At 41.6% G+C, this 21,382-nt stretch overlaps 1 protein-coding gene across 11 annotated transcripts in view; it reads right to left on the minus strand.

The window, feature by feature from the left end:
- The window catches only part of PPFIA2 (PTPRF interacting protein alpha 2), a 273,126-nt gene that overhangs the window by 51,271 nt on the left and 200,473 nt on the right, over positions 1 to 21,382 (minus strand). For 8 of the 11 annotated variants that reach the window (XM_083573299.1, XM_083573298.1, XM_083573295.1 and 5 more), the window contains 7 exons: positions 16,066 to 16,287; positions 15,736 to 15,882; positions 14,200 to 14,334; positions 4,365 to 4,451; positions 3,839 to 3,922; positions 2,930 to 3,061; positions 2,256 to 2,318 (listed from right to left, as the gene is read on the minus strand). In XM_083573299.1, coding sequence (XP_083429425.1) covers positions 2,256 to 2,318; positions 2,930 to 3,061; positions 3,839 to 3,922; positions 4,365 to 4,451; positions 14,200 to 14,334; positions 15,736 to 15,882; positions 16,066 to 16,287 — 870 coding nt within the window. The remainder of the gene's footprint in view (positions 1 to 2,255; positions 2,319 to 2,929; positions 3,062 to 3,838; positions 3,923 to 4,364; positions 4,452 to 14,199; positions 14,335 to 15,735; positions 15,883 to 16,065; positions 16,288 to 21,382) is intronic. The other 3 variants (XM_083573302.1, XM_083573301.1, XM_083573300.1) reach the window with 1 other exon arrangement.

Raw genomic sequence — 21,382 nt, forward strand, 5'->3', positions numbered from 1 at the left:
TAAATCAAAAACCAAATACATGAATAAATTCTGGAAACATATTTTTCAACTGCACAAAATACATATAGGCAACAGCTATTTACATTCCATAAATGCTAAATATGACATTCCCCCCCCCAAAAGATTCAGTCTCTTCCTGACAACAAGTATAGACAAAATGTGGGGAAAAGCATAATTGGAAGGAAGCACACTGCTTCGGGTACCATTCTTTAGAACAGAATGTGGCCAACAAATTATTAAAATAAACAAATGAAGCAACAAGGAGCTCATGAGTCATAGTCAGAAGTCTAATCCCATCCATTCCTTCTGAAAATTCTCTTTTTAGGAACAAATGGCAGCCAAATTAAAAAATGTATTTGTCTACAATTTCTTCCCTTCATGTTTGGTTCCGATATCAAGTATTAACAGTTATTTTGCCCCTAGACTCAGGGCTCAGCCACAATTCTTTCCCGTTCCACTCCTTCTATTTCTATTTAATCTGATACCTAGCAAAATTACTTTCTGCTTACTTAAATATGATTGGTTGAATTTATGTTATCTACTGGCTGTAGGTTGGTAAAGAATTAGAAAAATGGCATTTGTTATAAATGTTTGTAATGAATTTGACTGGTTCATTAAATCAATGGTACAGGGGTTAAGCTGTGTTGACTTGCAAAGGGCAATTTTGATGCTATTTTTAATATGACTGTCAGGATTGGGTAGATGTGGGGCCGAAAGCTCAAGACTCATGTCGTCAATAAGTTTCTGGCCATTGACTACCCAGAACTGAGCATTCTATGGAAACAGAGCAATCAAAATGCATCTCTAGAGTGGGGAAGGAGGTATTTACATAAGAATGTGGCAGTTTGGAGGAAAGTCTTTCATTCAACCAAATGGATCCAGCCCACATATTTTGTGGGGGCAATTCATGCCTGCACTAGGGTCCATAAATATTATCAGCAGGCCAATGAACACTACTTGAAGTGTACAGCCCAATTTGATGCATGCTCACTTGGAAGTAAGTTGCATTCAGTGGGGCTCACTCCCAGAGAAATGTGCCGAGGATTGCAGCCTACAGAGGTGCGGGTTCTCTAGTGTATGGCTGAATGCTGATGCTGTGTGGCATGTAGCTCTCTCATATCTTCACTTGGATGTGTGAACAATAGCACTGTCCAGTTTAATTGCTCACACAATGAAACTTCTGCACCTTCTCCTTCCATTGCACCCCCTGCAATCTGATTTGGAGGGTTGAGGGAGCTCCATATCAGATATAGAGGGGGTGCAACGGCACACAAAGGGAGGCATGGGCAGGGATGAAGGAAGGTGCCGTGGTACCCGGGCCGGGCGTCACGATGTAGGACGCATGTGCAGCATTGCTACGTATGACACATGCACCGTACGAAGTGACGCCACACATGTGCTGTATAGTGGTTTCCCGCCGGCGCCACTCCAGCGCCGTATGTACGGTGCCAGGAGCCCTTCGTTGCTGCTACAGCTGCGAACGGAGGATCCTCCATTTGCAGCTGCAGCCACGAGCAGAGAATCCTGCCACCGTCCGTACGGCACTGGAGCAGCTCCGGCGGCAAACCGCTATACAGCGCATGTGTGGCCTCACTACGTACAGCACTTGCATGTGACGCTGTGCATGTGCTGTATAGCGGTTTGCTGCCGGCGCCACTCCAGCACCGTACAACGGTGCTGGGATCCTCTGCTCGTGGCTGCAGCCGCGAACGGAGGATCCGATTCCTCCGTTCGCAGCTGTAGCAGAGAAGGAGGGATCCCGGCACCGTCCGTACGGCGCTGGAATGGCACCGGCTGCAAACCGCTATATTGTGCATGCGCAACGTCGCTACGTACAGCGAATGCATGTGTCACCACACATGCACTGTACTTAGCGGTTTGCCGGCGGTGCTGGGATCTTTTTCTCACAGCTGCAACCGCAAATGAAGGATTCTCCACATGTGGCTGCTGCGGTGTGATGGCTGCTCGTGCCACGGCGAGCCACCACAGGGTGACTTCTTGTCAACCCCACAGATATGGAACCCAAGGCATACCGCCCACCCACCCCCCATTGCGACACAACTGGGCGTGGAAAGAGAGCTTCCCCTACACAAGTAGAAGTTGTTCCTCTTGCAGTGTCTTAGTTGGATACAACCATAGGTTCTATTATCTTTAGGAACATTTTCAGGTTTTGAATTCCGAAGATTACTACTTCTTTTTTGGTAATCAGTTGCTTTTTAAAATAAAGGTGAATGCAGGTAGGAAAGAAAGAATACCTTATCATGTAATGATTCTTCCAAGTTCTTCCTAAAGCTTTCTGATTCTTGTATTAAAACATTCTAAGAAAGAGAAAAGATCAAAAGTAGAGAAATTACAGCAAAATAAAACACATTTCTGCAGAATCTGCATTTTTTTCACGCTTCCTATTGTAATAACAAGTATTGACTATCCTTTTATGAATATGTTAAAAGTTCTACTATTAACACTGATAGCTATCAGATGGCATCAATTTTGGACTGACATTTTGCCACCAACATAGGATTAACATTTTAAACATTAAGCACATGGCCCAGTCTGTGTACTGCAGATACCCCTGAGTACATGAGTAGCTCCACTGAGTTTTGAAGAAAGCTGGAAGGAAGGAAAGCCAGTGAGGATTTCACATACAGGAAAGGAACAGGAAGATTTGATGGGCAAGGGATCATGCCCTAAGTATTTATTTGCTTTCCCCCCCATAGTATCAAGAACAGAAAAAAGGAAACCAAAAATACAAATCAAGGTAAGTATGGGACGATATTCAATTGGGTCATACACTCAGAGTGTATTGAGCTAGATGGGCCAATACTCTAAGCAAAAGGCAGCTTAGTACATTTCTTCTTAGGCTGATCCATTGATTCTGTTCTGAGCATGACTACCATTGGATATGAACCATTTGTTTTGCTCATTTTACCTTTTCTTCCAATGCTGCCATTCTCTCTTTTAAATGTAGCTGCAGGCGCTCATTAGATTCTGTCAAAAGTCTGTCCACAGTATCTGATAATCTCTTGTTGTGCTCTTCATTCATTTTTTCTCTTTGCCTTGCCTTCAATAAAGTATCAAGGAAACAAAATGGGCGGTTCCAAAGTTATCTAAAATGTTATCATTAGTGAAACACGAGTGGTGGATTATTGTAACTGAAATCACAGTAATGATACCCTGGTATGGTAAAGGTAAAGGGACCCCTGACCATTAGGTCCAGTCGCAGACGACTCTAGGGTTGTGGCACTCATCTCGCTTTATTGGCCGAGGGAGCCGGTGTACAGCTTCCAGGTCATGTGACCAGCATGACTAAGCAGCTTCTGGCAAACCAGAGCAGCACACGGAAACGCCATTTACCTTCCTGCAGGAGTGGTACCTATTTATTTACTTGCATTTTGACGTGCTTTCGAACTGCTAGGTTGGCAGGAGCAGGGACCAAGCAATGGGAGCTCACCCCATCGCGGGGATTCGAACCGCCAACCTTCCAATCGGCAAGCCCTAGGCTCTGTGGTTTAGACCACAGTGCCACCTGTGTCACACTACCCGTGGTACAGTAGTGCACAGCAAAAACAAATACTGCCAGAGGATAAAATTTATTAGCACTACTGCTGAAGCAAACATTTGCGCACATTCAATAGCTGATAATTGTTCCGTTCATATCCATCAAGTCAATAAATAAATAAATATAAGCAATTCGGGGGAAATTCTGATTCTTCTCTTCCAGTTGAGCTTCTAGATATGAGACTCATTTTTTAGGTAAAAGGGGGACTATGTGAAACAGCGTGATGAATTTAACTTAGACGAGTCAAACTATAAATGAAATGATCAACAATACACATACTCTTTGAAGCTCCTGGTTCTTCTCCTCCAGTTGGGCCTCCAAGTGTCTCATGCGCTCTTCAATGTTGCCATGCCTTTCTTCTGCCTATATAAAAATAAATAAACACACTTCTTTGAAACTTAAAGAGCTTTCTGAGCCAAAATCTCAATTTGTTTTAAAGAAAATGTAAAGCAAGCTACTACTAACTGCAAACTTAGTTTTCAAAAATAAATGTTATTCAAACAGGCAGCTGAACAGCATTGCTTGAAATGTGTCAGCTACAAAGGCCTGTTACACCCAAGCATCCAGCAAAACATTGGAGTTATTTATGAGCAATGAAATCAGCCAAATGTAACATGCAGACTGTGCATGGTTTGAACACAAACCTGCCATCATAAAATTGTAAGCTCTTTAAGCACTGAACCGCACAATGGTTGATTATCAATAAAAGAAATACATAAATTTTTAAAAAAGAGTTCTTAAAAATAAGAAAACAAAATTAGATGGATTCTATTTAGCAATAGAAAGTAAAGTCCAGTAGGACTACCTTCCTACGTATGGAGATCATTTCTTGCAGTTTAGCTTCCATAACATATTGATAATCATCAGATGAGGTAGAAGAGGTTGGATCAGACTAACAAGTCAAGGAAAAGGAGAGGGACAAAATTGAAAAATCAGAACTAAAGACACCAACACTGAACAGAACACAGCACAGAATGCTCAAAAGAAAAGTGTGATTGCAAATTTAATACTTTAACTGACAGAATTTTATGTAGAATAAACCACACTTACAATAGGGTGACATGAGGCAGTTGATGCGGATGAACTAAAAACAATGGGATGCTAAAAAAGCTAACAACCTAGGTATGGAAATTTCAGGTTAGTGATGGCTGGCTGGTGAGAATTACTCTTCCTCTATAGAGGGATCTCAAAGCAATTACGGCAAATATAAAGCCTGATTGGAATTTGGATAAACTTAAGACCAGAACACAACTTTGAGGAGCCAATGCCAGAATTATTATTATTTTTTTAAAAAATAGACCATCCTACAATCTTATCATAACAAAAACAATGTATATTATGTTACAGAATATACTAAACCAAATGGGTTAGTCATCTCTAGAATAATGTTATGGTAGGTTGCCTAAGAGATATGAAAGCATATAACTAAAGGAAATATCATAACTCTCCCGGGCTTACTATGAAAGGGTTACTGAGTTTGTGGTGAATGCAAAGCAGGTGTCTGGTCGTTCCACAAGCTGCTCACATTATGTCTTGCTATGCCACTCTTTAGTTTAGTGAACAACGATCTGGACAAATGCTCAGTTAGGTAATGTATCACAATGGATCCTATGTTTACTGCATGTCCCATTAACACACACCATGGACTTCTAAAAAAAGTCAATGTGAATTATTCCTTATTTAAACAGAATGAATAATGGGTTGTATTCCTGTTAGCCATACTCAGAGTAGACCCACTGAAATAAATGAACATTACTGACTTAGGCCTACTCTGGGTGGGTGCCCGTGACGGAGCCTCAAGAACATCTTATAGGGCTTTTATGAAAACCTATGAGATGGCGGTGAAGGCTGCTAAGAAGTCTTACTTCTCGGCCTCCATTGCATCCGCTAGCTCTCGCCCGGCGCAATTATTTAGTATAATCAGGTCTTTAACGTCCCTTGAAGGACAGCCAAATTTAAATAACAATTTGACACACGGCTGTGAGGCATTTGCGAGCTTTTTTGCGGAGAAGGTCTTGTTGCTCCGCCATGACCTCCCTGCCAATTTGGATACAATAAAGGAACTGGAGGCCCCTCGACTGTCCTCGGGTCCAGTATTGGACCACTTTGACCGGATATCCCCAGCCGATGTAGACAGACTCCTCCGAGCTGGAAAGCCCACCACCTGTCTTCTCGACCCGTGCCCGTCTTGGCTGATTAGAGCGTGTCCAGACGAGGTGCGGGCCCTCCTGGGGGATATCATCAATTTGTCCCTTGGCACGGGGACATTCCCAGGGGAACTGAAGGAGGCAGTGGTGCGCCCGCTCTTAAAGAAAACATCATTAGATCCTTTAGATCTATCCAATTACCGCCCGGTTTCGAATCTTCCGTTCCTGGGTAAGGTGATTGAGAGAGCGGTTGCTGAACAGCTTGGTGGGTTTCTGGATGAAACATCGGCTCTGGATCCATTCCAGTCTGGCTTCCGCGCTGGTCATGGGACCGAGACAGCTCTGGTTGCCCTAACAGATGATCTTCGTAGACAGCTGGATCGAGGCGGGTCGGGGCTGCTGATTCTTCTAGATCTGTCAGCAGCTTTCGACATGGTCGATCATGAACTTCTGGACCACCGCCTTGCCGACGTGGGGATCCAGGGCACAGTCCTTCAATGGCTGCGCTCGTTTCTCTCTGGTCGGGGACAGAGGGTGGCGCTTGGGGGGGAATTGTCATCGCGCCACTCCTTGGTGTGTGGAGTACCTCAGGGTGCGATACTCTCCCCAATGCTTTTCAACATCTTTATGCGCCCCCTCGCCCAGCTTGTCCGGAGTTTTGGGCTGGGTTGCCATCAGTATGCCGATGACACCCAACTCTATCTGTTGATGGATGGCCATCCTGACTCGGCCCCAGACACACTGACCAGATGTCTGGAAGCTGTGGCTGGATGGTTACGTGGGAGCCGGTTGAAGCTAAATCCTTCGAAGACAGAGGTCCTGTGGCTGGGACGGGACGATATGGGATTGGGGGGGCAACTCCCATCTCTTGCGGGGGTGCAGTTAGTGCCAGCACCGTCCGTTAAGAGTTTGGGTGTAATCTTCGACACCTCCCTTTCCATGGAGGCGCAGATTGCAGCTATAACAAAGGCGGCATTTTTCCATCTCCGCCAAGCTAAGCAGTTGGCTCCTTACCTCTCTCGCCCTGACCTAGCCACTGTGATCCACGCGACGGTCACCTCCAGACTGGATTATTGTAACTCGCTCTACGTGGGGCTGCCCTTAAGACTGACCCAGAAACTCCAGCGGGTGCAGAATGCTGCAGCGAGACTCCTTACGGGGTCTTCGCTACGAGATCACATTCATCCGGTGCTATATCAACTGCACTGGCTCCCGGTGGAGTACAGGATCAGGTTTAAGGTGCTGGTTTTAACCTTTAAAGCCCTATACGGCCTTGGACCCTCGTACCTACGGGACCGCCTCTCCTGGTATGCCCCACAGAGAAACTTACGGTCTTCAAATAAAAATATCTTGAAGGTCCCAGGCCACAGAGAAGTTAGGCTGGCCTCAACTAGAGCCAGGGCTTTTTCGGCTGTGGCTCCGACCTGGTGGAACACTCTGTCACAAGAGACTAGGGCCCTGCAGGACTTGACATCTTTCCGCAGGGCCTGCAAGACAGAGCTATTCCGCCAGGCCTTTGGCCAGGGCACAGCCTGACTCCCTCCCTCGGCAATCTTCGCGGAGCTCTGGCCCAATAGTGGCCAGTGGCTTGAACTTAATTAATTTTATAATGAATGATTTTAGAGCGTTGTTTGTGTTGTACTTTTGTATTGTTTTATTGTTGTTAGCCGCCCTGAGCCCAGCTTCGGCTGGGGAGGGCGGGATATAAATAAAATTTATTATTATTATTATTATTATTACTGATTTTAATGGGCCTATTCTGAGTATGACCAATTCTGGATTTTGGACTAGTTAACCCCTTTCAGCCCAAATTAAAGTTCATTGCAAACATTTTAGGACACAACCTGCAACCCTATCCAGCCATATGCAGCCCACCTGGACTAGGGTCTTCCAGGTCTTTGGCAATTCCCGTTTTTGTTTTGCAGTCCCAAGCAGGCCGCAAAAGCAGAAGGATTATCAGAGTACCCTGGGCAGATGACCATACATAGCTGATGGGCTGCATTTGGCTTGGCGACTCACAAGACCAAAGTCAAAATTAAGAGAAGACACTCTTTATAATGTGTCAGTATATGCTATAAGATAAAAAGAGCACTCAGATCAACAAGAATATTTAATATTAATAAAAAAGTCTCATCCAACGATTCAACACCTTTCCAAGCATAAAATGAAGCTGATAATTTGTTTGACAGTGGACTTTTTTCTTACCTGTAAATTGGCTGAGAGGTGTGCTTAAAGAAAGACCTCCCATCTATTCAGTTAAAACGTTAGAGCTCTACAAGCCCACAGTTGTCTCATTCAGATGTAATGCTAAACCATGGTTTAACATAGAATGCAGCTTGGTCCCCCTTCCCTATTCCTCCTTCCAAGGAAGACTACAGACATCACCTCCATTACAATTTACTGCAGGATAGCAGTAAGTTTAGTCTGAACTCAAAGTTGTGATTAATCTTATCAATGGTTTATTGAAACAAGCCAGAAATTGGGCTGTCTTAGTAAACCATACTCAAAGTTAAGCATAGTTTGTTTGGGACTGGATATAATGCTAAACAGTCGTTAGTTAAAAACAGAAGCAACAGCTTCTTTTCGCCTCTTTGTAGCTGGAAGAGGAGAACAGGTGGGCTGAGGGGAAATCACATGAACCAAAGGCTCACCAAGGCTTGATCATGTAAGGTCAATAGGTGCAACTTTTTTCCCCTCAAGGAGAAATGGTTTAAGTAAGAGCAAAGAAAAATACCCCCTGAAGCTTATAGAAGACATTTACTTTAAGGATGAAGAAAGGGTGAGGCTCAACATTTCTTTGTCCTTAGCAAAGGCATATAGGCCCTTATTGACTGCAACACTGAAAACCTACAGGCAAAAGCAATAGCCACAAGAAACTGCATCTAAAAGATTTTGATTACCAAAATTGCAGCTAAGGTAGACATAGTGGTATAGCAGTAAAACTGCTAGCACATTTGCTAAGGCTAAGCCAGGCCTGGTCTGGTTTCAGATTGGATCGGAGACTGCATGTTGAGGTAACTGCATTGCAGGGACATGGACTTGGTGACCACTAGGGTCCTTTCTAACACTATAGTCCTGTGATATTGCATTTTGAGGTAAAATCCAATAATGACCGAACCATTTCAGTTCTTGATTTACATCATTCTGCACTCTGTGATCTTCTGGATCATGGGTAGGATTGGCAATTTATATTGATTGGTTGAAACTTAATACTTGATTACCTTAAAATGAAGCATTCACCCTGCACAGTTAGAAGCCTACTGGTCACCTGATCCAGTCTGCTAACTTTATTTCCACCAGGGACATTAGGCGAAATGCAAATAAATCTTCTTCTACCTTGGCTATGGGTCTTGATGGCATCCTGTTGGAGCATGAAAGATCTCATGTATCTCTGCGGAGTCCTGACCATTCATTTCTTGTCAGGAGACCATCATTCCTAGACTGCCTAGTACATAAGAACTATTCCTGGCCAACCCTGGTCAGCATCCTTGCTATCATTGTTATTCTTATGTTATGGATACAGCATTTCTAGTCTTTGGATGGGAGGAAAAGACCTCTTAGTCAGGTTGACAATGAAGTGCTGTTTTCTGATTTAGGCAAGACACAACTGAACATCATTCTTTTCTTCATTCCTGGGTAAAAGTCAACAAAGGTATCATTTGGGTAGGTTTCAAAAATAGAATAATCATATTTTGTAGGCCAAAGTGTGACACTAAGGCCACATCAAGAATATCCACAGGGTTGGCTGCTTGAAAACACGCAATACTGAGTGTGAATTAACAATGCAAAAATGCTTCCTGGGGTTGAGGCTACAGCTGGATAGGATGAAATACACTTCTGAAATGCTTATAGATGTTATCACTTCAGGATGAAAACTTTGCTCTCATCTGTTTTTAATGCAATGACTGAACTTCTCTGGGGTTAAAATGTCTAGATTGTCTTCCTTCTTTGGAGTCCCATTTAATTGGTCTTTGAATGCCTTTAGGGCACTTTGTGTAAGTCCAGCAGATATCTGACGCTATCTTCTAGTGTCTAGACAGAGATCTCATTTTTGGAGTTGCACAAAAACTATTCTTAGAGTAACAACAATTTCAGTTTCCTTTGTTGATTGAGTTGATGTTATTTTGATGCAAAGTGCTGAAAATATTCTCATTTTGAAATTGAGGATTACACTGAGTACTAGGGCTCCTCCAGATAGCCTATTTATTCAGGATTCATCCTGATGTGTTGCAAAAAGTTTGTGGTGGTTAGACTATGTCCAGTCTTTATTGAACATTCATTCTGATTTGTTTATGGGGTGGTTATATGACAAAGAGCATTCATTCTGCATTTGCTGGTGTTTACATATCTTTCCATTAATAATTTGCTTATCCCACAATTTTTAATAAATCTCCTGATCATTTTCCAAAAACTCAGTTTCTGTGTTGTCTCCTTCTCTCTCAGAGTGGGGAAGTTTAACAGCCTCCCCAGGACATGAAGAAGACTGCAGATCATCCAAGTGTCCCTATTTTCCAGGGACGTCACTAATTTGGAGAAGCTGTCCAATTTTCTGATTTGATCCCAGAATGTCCCACTTTCCCTTAGAATGTCCCTATTTTCATTGGAGAAATGTTGGAGGGTATGGAGTTATCAGACCCCCAAGCCGTTTGAAGGCGATCCTGAATAGGAAAGGTTTTTAAATAATGTTTTATTATGTTTTTTTATATGTTGGAAGCTGTCCAGAGTGACTGGGGCAACTGAGTAAGATGTGTGGAGTATAAATAGTAAAATTATCATTATGGAATGGGACGTCCCTATTTTCATCAGAGAAATGTTGGCGGGTATGAGACTGAAATCTGTTATCCACTATACATGCATATAGATCAGAAGCTAGGCCTCATGACTGGCTTTTGCTTTGCTTTAGGGAGAACTGCTTGCTTGAAAAAGGAGGTACATAGTCTGTAAATTGACATTCCTCTTCAGTGTGACTACATTAATACTATGAAATTGATGCTATGAAGGAGCAACCAAACTGCTGGTATTGAGATAAAAACAAAGTAGGCAGGCAGGAGGAAGGAGGTGCCAGTCTGGCAAGCTGCGTAACTCGTCCCTTTTGTATCCTAGCAATTTCACTCTGACTGTAGCAAAAAAAGGAGGAAAAACTATCCTAGACATGATGATTCCCTCCCTCTGGAACCTTGGAAGAACTCTTGAGGAGTTTTGCCTTGCAGCAATTTCAACGTGGAAGTTTTTGAGCTGTTTACAAGAAAACATAAAATCCCTTGACGAAGTGGGTGGAAACATGTTGGCACTAACAAAAAGCGTATTTCTCTTCAGCATCTTTGATACTTTCTTTTGGTCTTTTCCATTGGATGCTTCCTTGTTTTTGTTTTGCTGCACTTTTGCTTCGTCGTTCAGGAACTCCCTTTCCCTGGAACTCACTGAGAAACTGGTTGCAAGCAACTTCCAAAAATATACTAAGAATGAGTTGGCTCCAGACTTAATCATGCTTAGACAGACTCATTAAAAACCAGTGCACTTAAGGTGTGCTTCAAGCTGCTTCAAGCATGACCAAGTCAAGATCCAATCCAATATATATTTAAATTTAGGGGTGCAGAATAGGTTTACTTTAGTTGAATTAGAATTGTTCATTCATTTATAATATATTTATTATTATTTGAAACACAATGTTATGAACAACACAAGCCTACTATAGAGTAGTTATAAGATGAGAAAATTCATAACATGGCTATAGTTTTACCAGATTACCAATACTTCCTAGTACAGGAGGTTCTTATGTGAACTCCCACCCAATATTCAAGGACTCCTCCATTGACTTCAGTATCAGTGGCAAAACTGCATACACATCTCTTCTGTATCCACATCAAGGCGGCCCCCAAAACTGTAATCAGTGGGTAAGTGTGATCACCTAAGAACTGTTGATTGCACCAGAGGGAAAAACAAGATTTCAGATTTCATGTGTGTTAGACCAGTTTAAATTGATGTCACTTTTCTTCTTGCTATGTAACATTTGAAATCTTATACAAATTGATCAACAGAAAATAATGTGTCAGAAGTAAAAAATCTGGATTTCTGAGCCCAATACATTAAGCATCTTTTTAGTAGAGTGAATTGTGGGGAGGGTTCCAGAAAGTCTATTCTCGCTTTTATCCACTGTCTTTAGGAAAGAAGTCCATTATGTTGATTACCTTGCTTAAACTTAAAACATAATAACAGTAATACACCAGGACCCTTGATTTCCCCCTGATTCTGCCCTCTCTGCTGGCTTCAATGAAGCTGGCAACTGAGTTGGCCAGAAAACTATTTGGGGAGAAGTTAGCAGTGGGTTAAGGGCCTTGACTCAGTTGGGATGTAGAGTGCAACTTGCCTTTGACTCCCTCCCCCCACACTAGGCAGTGCAAACAAGGTCCCTGATTGGCATTGCTGAGACCAGGGAGGCTCTTGCTTGGCATTCAAAAGAGGAGGTCACTAGTGCCATCAATGGCTACAGATGTATTGTTGGCTATGTTTGGCTGCATTGCTTGTGATCTTGTTGTCCAAATAGTAGTTTTGCCCTCAATTAAGTAACATATACATTCTGTCTCACTCAGTTCCTGATATAAATTGCACAACACAATCTAGATGGAACACACAGATCATATATATCTAGTTAACAGGGAGAGAACTGAAAAGACACAGAAGGGCTGGGATTCCTATGAACAAGCAATTTTTTTCCATTTCTTCTCATCAATACAGAAATGATCATTCAAACAGGCTAGAAATCTATGCAACTTATAATCACAGAGTGGTTACTATACTGTTTGGGGTTTTTTGTCTTCCCTCCACCCACCCAATGGATGAACATGGCAACCTTCCTTTTCTAATGTCACTTACAGTAGCTCTTATATTAGCTGACTACAGGACACATAAACACTTCAGTCTATGGCAGCATTGTGCGTGCTCCATTTTGGAGCTGCTGTGCATGGAGATTTCTCCATTTGTTCCATGGAGGGAGTGGGAGGAAAACACATCTAATAATTTTCTTCCCACATGCTGAGCTCTACAGAAAAGACTTTAAACCCCCCCCCCAAAACCCACCTGTGTGCATTGGAGTGCCCATTCACAACATCACTTTGTTAGCTTGGTGTGACTTTTTCTGAACACTACAAGGAATCTTAATGAAGGAAGAAGATATTCACCCATGAAACTACTTTAAAAAGGTAAAGGTACCCCTGACCGTTAGGTCCAGTCACGGACAACTCTTGGGTTACAGTGCTCACCTCGCTCTATAGGCCGAGGGAGCTGGCGTTCGTCCGCAGACAGCTTCCGGGTCATGTGGCCAGCATGACAAAGCCACTTCTGGCAAACCAGAGCAGCACACGGAAACGCCGTTTACCTTCCTGCCAGAGCGGTACCTATTTATCTACTTGCACTTGACGCGCTTTCAAACTGCTAGGTGGGCAGGAGCTGGGACCGAACAATGGGAGCTCACCCCATCGCAGGGATTCAAACCGCCAACCTTCCGATCGGCAAGCCCTAGGCTCTGTGCACATCCGAAAAGCATTAGAACAGATACCCACAGGAATGAGCCATTGTCTTTTGGTTTGTTTTTTTTAAAAGAAACATGAGAAGCATTAAAAAAATCCCTCCAATTTTTGGTGACTTTTCTGAGTTACTGATGAAAAATCTCTCTCTCTCTTATATGCCATGAAAGATTTTATTACTGTGTTCCAGAACACATTTGTAAATGCATTTGCACCCTATTCAGATATTGAGTGTCAATCAGTTCAGTGAGGAATGACTTCCAACAAAGTGTGCATAGAAATGGAGCCTAAGTCCACACGGGTGGGGGGTGGGGAGGCAAGACAAGAGTGGTTTTAGGCATTATAAAGAAGAGCCAGCAGAATATATGTGACTGACATGTGCCTTTTCTTTTTGAACTTGTCTATCATCCAAACTGGCACCTTGTATATCTGCATGAAACTTGCGTGATGCTGCTTCCTATAGGAACAATCCACTGGGTTTTTCTCCTGTCCATCTTATGCTCTCATGCAACCCTGATTCATTTGAGCCTGGAAAATAAAGTGTCTATTTTCTTTTGGTCTGTTTTAATGAAAGTGATCACTGTGTTTCTTTGGATTAATGTGATGTGGAAAATCATGGAAAAAATTCAATGGCAAATAAAGTTCATGATTTTTAGCTGAATTGGATTAATCATAACTCTTTTATAATACAAAGTATTATAAAATAAACTCCTTTGGGATTTTGGGAGAAATGGACTCAAGCCATACAAGAAATACGAAGCAATACCTCTGCCATTAAATTAAGCTAAAGCAAATAACGTCGTATGTGTAATTAGTATTTATTTACGGTGCCAATAAGTAGAATCATCTTGTCCACTCCAAAACAGGGGTTTATTGCTGCTGATGGTGCTGAAGGAAGGGAAAAGGGATGAAAATCAATGTTAAAGGAAAACGTGTTTCTGAAATTCACCTGCTCACAAGTGTACAATACCTTAGTCAGGGCTGCGATTCTCTGAGCCAGTTCAGCTTCCACTTCAGGCAAGGTTTCAGCTTTCCGCATTGTTTGTTGCAGCTTTTGCTCAGCTAGTTCAAGCCGTTCCTGCAGCTGTCTATTTTTGTCTTCCATCTGAAACCCAGAAATGAGACGATTAAATAAATAAATAAAAGGCTGAATCAGGAAATTGCTGCCGTTCTCAGGGGATTGAATTTCCCATGGTTCATCCTGGTTGGCTCTCGAAGAGCAAATCTTCCTCAATTTCTCAAACCCAACCGATGAAGCATGTAATGATTTATATAGAGATGTACTGAAGAAGTGTTAATATAGAGAGATGTACCGAAAAAGCATTAATATGAACGAACACTACAACAAACTGGAAAGTTAATAAAACATATAAATAGGAGCAATCAGTAGCTTGTCCCTTGCTCTCATGAACCAAGACATATCACCTTCAAGTGGTTTCTTACTCTTATGAGCAAGAAACTTCCTATGGCAAGTTCAAAACTTTTTTTTTTTTTAGCACGCTCTTAGTTTACCACTGTAATGTAATGTTTCCAAGGGGTTGCTCGAGAGTAAGCAAGCAAATATTTCCCCGCTTGGCTGCAAAGCCTTGCTTTTGCTGCCAAACTATACCTTATCTGTCCGGAGTCCCACTCTCCCGTGGCTGACTCAATCGCTGGCAGAATCCGTGAGTGGGCGGTTCTTAAACTTTCCCCAGCAAAGCAACTCCTTGACGCCAATTCTGCACCTCCCCTCTCTGCGTGAATGCTTTCTGCGCAAGGAGGGCGTGGGTTGCGGAGGACCTGTCTTCTCCCCGCTTCTCCCAGGCACGGAGTCCTGGGACCGCCTCACCACTTCCGACTCCTGCAGCTCCTCTCCACTGGAGGCGTGTTTACTGTCTTCAGTTGAAGAGGAATTGCTCCCCACGATCCCCGGGGGTTCTCTATAATCCATTTGGCTTTTCCTATCTCCCTCCTGAACCAATGGTTGTCAGTTCCCTGACAACCACTATTTTAGGCTGTTTTATATTAGCAAACATAGCTTGCATGCTGCAGTCACAGATACTTTCCTGGTTGGCACTGCACATCATTCACCCTCCCCCAAAATCTACTGATGTTCAAAGTTTATGATCCAGCCTGCATAGTTCATGTGTAGCTCAGCTTGCTGCTATAAACCTGCCATACTTTCCCTTTCTATCTTACCTTGATTTTCCTTCATCTCACCCAATCTGGATTCACTCCCAGAATCTTGCCATCCTGACTTGATAAGAGCCAGGTTTGACAATCAGATATGTTCTAGCCTTGTCTTGAACATCTTAGCTCTGGAAAAAATAGATCCGGGCCCAAATCTGATCTATCTTTGACTTCTCTTGCTGGAAAGAAAAGTCCTCATTCCCTTTTGATCCAAATCTACCAATATTTGGATGGCAGAGTAAGATCATAGCAAGAACACACATTTGCCTTTCTTTTCAGCTAAATGATGAGCGGACACTTATGAAGAGTCTCTTAGCAGTGATCCCAGATACTGAACCTGACGCAGGAGAGCTTCCTTGTTTGCCAGCTCATTTTCCAGCTTATCATTCATGTCGTGTATGGAGGTGGATTCCCTCTGAGCACTTAGGTAACGCTTTTCAAGGGTAGTGATCCTTTCTTCCATGTCTTCCTTCTGAGCCATTGCCTTAAAAGAACAAACAATACATCAAAAGACTACAATTTACAATTGTTGCCAATATTCATGTAGCTAGCAGGAGGTCATTAGATGGCTTATAATCTAAACTCGACTTTGAGATGTACCAGCTTCAAAAGGAATGAATGAATGTACAGATGAACAAAAACAAATGGAGGTGGAATAATTTTTTACCTCCCTAATGTCCCTCTGATATTTGCTGTTCAGTTCTTCAGTTTTAATGAGGTCTTTCCTAGCTGTCTCTGCATCTTGCTCTACCTCCCCGACTCTGGAAGACAATCCAGCCAAGCGGTCCTTCATCTGTGCCATTTCATAATTTTGCTTTTCAAGAAGTTCCTGCAGTTCCACCAATTGGCTGGTCTCATCATTTGAGTCTATGGAGCCATTTGACAGACGCTATTAAGAAACAAACAAACAAACCATAGACCACTCACATTAGCCTACTTTCACCAACTTAGTGAAGAAATGGAGCAAAGTGTATGAAATCAACAGGAATATACTGTTGGCACTTTCCCATATGATTCAGATTTCTAAGGTGGTCAAGTCTTCAAAATAGATTGCTACTGCATATCAGAAAAAGAATGAATGAAATCTTTATTGCTAAAAGCTGTAAGCCATCACAATTTGATATAAGTTGGGAAATGGTCACAGTGCATGGGATACAAATAGTTGAATCAAAACTGAACAACAACAACAGGAAAACAGACTTACCAAAATGCAAAATCACACCTGCATAAGTTAAGAACTTCACTTCTCACACTCCCCATTATGATACTGTACTTGTCTTGGTACCTAGTTCTCAACTTACTTGCAGCCAAAGCAAATTTTGCAACTAGTGCCGTAATAAATACATTATTGCCAGCTAGCAAAATAGAGACTTGCTCAAGGGGAGGTCAGCTGGAAAAAGAACAAAGGATGTAATCGAGGAATTTTTGTCTAGGGGATGTATATAAAGGGCATCGGAGCAAATAGTGTTGAATGTCCTCCACGTCTCCCGACACGCAGATGCAGAGTCTTTGGTACACAGGGGTGCTATTAAATCTTCCCGTTACATAGGCGGAGGGCATACACTGAAAACGCAAGGCTGTGAATGCTTTATCAGAAAGAGAGACCAGGTGCCTAAAACGGCAGCACTCCAAACCTAATTTAAATAAAGGAAAACTCTCACACAACTATGTTCAAATGTCTATCCTCAGCGACTTTTCCCATTTCTGAACACAGCTCCTTACAGTATTTTCTCATGGTGTCTTGTTGCAACAAAAACAAAAGCATCACAGGCAATAGTGGAGGGCAAATACACACCTGGCAACTGAGCTATTCACATATTCCTCCCCCAACATTTTAGTGGGGGAAAAGCATGGAGTTATCTTGCTTTCTGTAGCAGTCATCACTTGTGTTCTGGATCGTGTGTAACTACAAGAGGGCATAGTTGCTGATATGCTCCAAATACGAGTAATTGCACAGATAGCATTCCGTCTGTGTTATAAATCTTGCTCAGTTTATATGACCCCCAGAATGACAGAACACGTAGACCTGTGAAAGATCTAGTCTCTTTTATTCTCTCACCTCTGGTAAGTCTACATTTGAAAGCTTATATTTGCTGTATAGCTCCCAGTTATTGTAACGGTTGAGTGATGCTGCAGGAAATAATAGTATGTGCCTTGCTTTTTCTTTGCAGTTATTTTTCTATTCAACTTACTATTTGCCTTAACCCAATTAAAAAATATAGATGACTGCACATGCATTAAAATATCATATTAATTTAATTTCTTTACAGCTGCTGATAAAACTGATAGACTTACATTCATGTTAGCTGTAATAGATAAATATTTTTTTCTAGAGTCTGAGATTCATTAGGTTAGAAACACACAAGCACTGGAATTACATTATGTGAAGCACAGAACCGAACTAAGCTGTATTTGCAAATTAATATAATAAATCCCCACCTACCATCACACGAATATTGTTGTGTAATGATAATAGCTAAAGCTGAAAATTCTATCATTCGGTTTTGGAGCTGGTTCATACGGTATATCCATCAGCTCATTTTCACAAATAACTGCTTTCATGAATGATCCATTTGTGTGGTAAAGATACTGAGGAACACATAGCTGCAGCTTCTTTGAGCAGTATTTCCATATTCCAAAGATATCACACTCACGAAGGCTGCCACCATGACTTTCATGAGCATTCTTAAGACTTAATGATGTTAGGTATGTGCTGCAGTGGCCCCTTCTGACCAAGGGAGGGAGCTATAACAAGGGGGTACCATACCAACCTTTACAGCCAACATGGGCACATGACTACAGTCTACACTGCTGTCCTGTTAAAGGGAACCTATTTATGAATCAGCATGGCCAATGTCTACATGTTGTCCTACAATAGCCCCAGCTGGCAATATGTCCTACAATAGCCCAGCTGGCAGATAGGCAGCTGCGGGATGGATTTGCTGTAGGCCAGTGCCAGCTAATTTGGTCTTCAAATGAAGCACATTTTTTTCTTTCAGAGGATATGCTGAGCCATGCAAACAGTTAATTAAATGACTATAACACTTGGTGGGGGACTTGATGATGTAGTACTAACATTGTTAAATTAAGGTTTATTTTTTTTAAGAGCCTAGGCAAGCAATTTTAATAATTTGGCATTCAAACAAGCACACCTACTACAGTGAATCACTTATTTTTCAGCAGCTACCAAAGACGATAAAACACATTAACTAAGCAACTTATAATTTAAATGTCTTACATGTACTCCATCACTCCATGTTGATTTTCCAATGTCCCTAATAGCACAGAGTTAAACAGTTTGCCTCTACGAGACCCCCTAGCTGAAAGAAGAGATGGTTAACTGAGTCTTTCAAAGAGACTGGCTGTCTCTCAGAATAGGCCAACTGAGCTGAGTAGATTCCTCTTACTGGTGAAAGTCTAGCTTACTTTTGCTGCTTTTTGTGTTGCCCATTCAGTTATGACACTTGGAAGAGCCCGTGATCTTGTATATGATTGTATGCTGGCTAAAAGCCACTTAATACTGCTTATAGGGAAGAAAAAGAAGAGCTGTGTTGGATTGTGAGTCCAGTTCATTTTATTAGTACTTGTCTGTGGATTAATAATGCTTTATATACAGTTTTTCATTGGCCTCCGCTTTTTAAAAAATCAGCACCCTAGTATTTCATATACAAAAATCAAATCTGACTATGTATATTTTCACTACCCTGGGTTTTCAGTGTGGTGTGTTCTCCTGGCCACTTTATGGGTTGTATGCATGTCAGAAGACCGGAGTGACCAAGTGACAAAAAGTGTTTCTTGCTGTTTCACTGATTGAGGGTGGTGGTATATGTTGTGGGCCATGTAAAATTAGGTAGTGGGCCAGAAGCAGTGCCAGATTTACAAATAAGCTAAACAAGCTAAAGCTTAGGGCCCCACTCTCTTGGGGGCCCCCAAAAAATTAAAGAAAAAAAACTGGATGTACATTTCCAAAATATAAGATAAAAAACGAAATAAAATAAAACCTACATACAGCAACAGTGTTTTGTTTGGTGTTGTGTAGGCTCCTATGATGTAACTAATGGGCCCCGCCTGCTAGCCTGCTCCCTACAATACCACTGGTTTGCTCATTTCTATATACAGTGATACCTTGGTTCTCAAACTTCATCCGTTTCGGAAGTCTGTTCCTATACCAAAGCATTCCAAAACCAAGGCATGCTTTCCAATAGAAAGCAATGCAAAATGGATTAATCCGTTCCAGACTTTTAAAAACAACCCTAAAACAGCAATTTAATATTAATTTTACTATCTAACGAGACCTTTGATCCATAAAATGAAAACAATAATCATATAAAAAATCATTTTAAGTTAGAGCTTAATAATTATTTCACTATTAATATACTACTTCTTAATTGCATTTCACTATTAATATACTTCTTCTTAATTGTATTTCAGTTCAACAATTACTTTGATAAAATTCATATTTTGTAATGTGCACATTGTTTTCTTCATGGAAGGAATATGTGCACATTCTCCTGGTGCACAATGGGTGGTTATTAGGCATGTTAACAGCTCATATGTGACTGTGTGTGTTTTTGTGTTTATGTGTATGTGTGTATTCATTCCTCTGGTTGCAATTTGAAGTGGTAAAGGCAATTTTACTCTCACAAGACTTTACTGTAACAATCTACAGCACATGTGGTCCCAGTCAAAGAGTTATACAAAGACCTCACCTTGAGAAGATTACAGGCCACTATTTATGCTGTATCAGCATGTTATGGATTTATTTATTTTAATATCCATATACTGCCTTTCCAGGAAATGTGCAAGGCAGCTTATAATAACACAATTTAAAATGGTATGATTGATAAAAACAGAAAAAAAGAGTAAACGTTTTATGAAAAGAGTAGCATTGTTAGGAAGTTAGGCATTGCCTACACAGAAAAATGACAGTCATAAATATGTGTACCACTTTGGTTAGGGCAATTTGTGGGCTTCATATTACTACCCACTCCCACTCATCATACTGACAAGAATTTGTTGGTTAAATGCTTAAAAAGGGAAAAGGGAGCCACTTTCATCGTGCCAACTCCCCCCCCCTTTCTAAGTCACCCTAAAAAGCAGCAGCAAGTCTCAAGAATGTGGTGCATCTCTGAAATCAGCACCCATATATGGTGGAAGCGCAGCCGAGTTCTTTGTTGGAAAAGAGCTTTAATAGCTGTCCAAATATAGTAGTAATAGCCCGGGGGAGAAAGAGAGAGATGAAAGTGTTATCAAGCAAATCTGATATCAGTGATGGTATTAGCTACAACAAAGCAGGCAGGCCATGGAGAAAATCAAAGTTCAAAAATACCCTGTGGGAACTTGTGCCACAAAGCGCAATGGAGATTAAATGTGGAAGAGGTCCAGGGGGGAAACAACCAGCACACGCTATCAAACTGAGACTGGTTTGTAAGAGAAGAGAAGAAGAGGAAAGCATGATCATGGTCTTCCCTTCCTAAATTGCCAGAAAGGAAAGTCACACCGATAATATGCTATTTCTCCCCTCTCTCCCTAGATCAAAACACAGCAGCAACTGCAAACTAGTGTCTCAATAGACAATGTATCTGCAATCAGACGGAGGCTCAATATATGGACGTATATAGCCAAAATTTCTTTTGTGGCCCCCAATTACCTATCAAAATGAGCAGGAATGTCATTGGATACTAAGAAATTAAAATTAAATATGCCAGGGCAGAGAGAGGGAGGAATTGCAGATATTAGCAATGTAATGGGAGAAAAATTCTAGATAAGGATAAAGCAGTGATTATTTCAGGTTCATGAATTACAAGATTGACTTTTCTATTTGTCTGTAGTTTCTGATCTGTATTTTCTTGCATATGACTATACTTCCTAAATTTGTTTAAACAAATTTATGACTTGGCAATGCTTTACAGTGTGAATAAAAGTGAATAAAGCTGCCGTAATATTAAGGTTGCAATCCTATGCATGCTTACCTGAGCTGGAAA

This window comes from Podarcis filfolensis (genome assembly GCF_964270895.1).
Source record: "Podarcis filfolensis genome assembly, chromosome: 10".
Classification (NCBI taxonomy): domain Eukaryota; kingdom Metazoa; phylum Chordata; class Lepidosauria; order Squamata; family Lacertidae; genus Podarcis; species Podarcis filfolensis.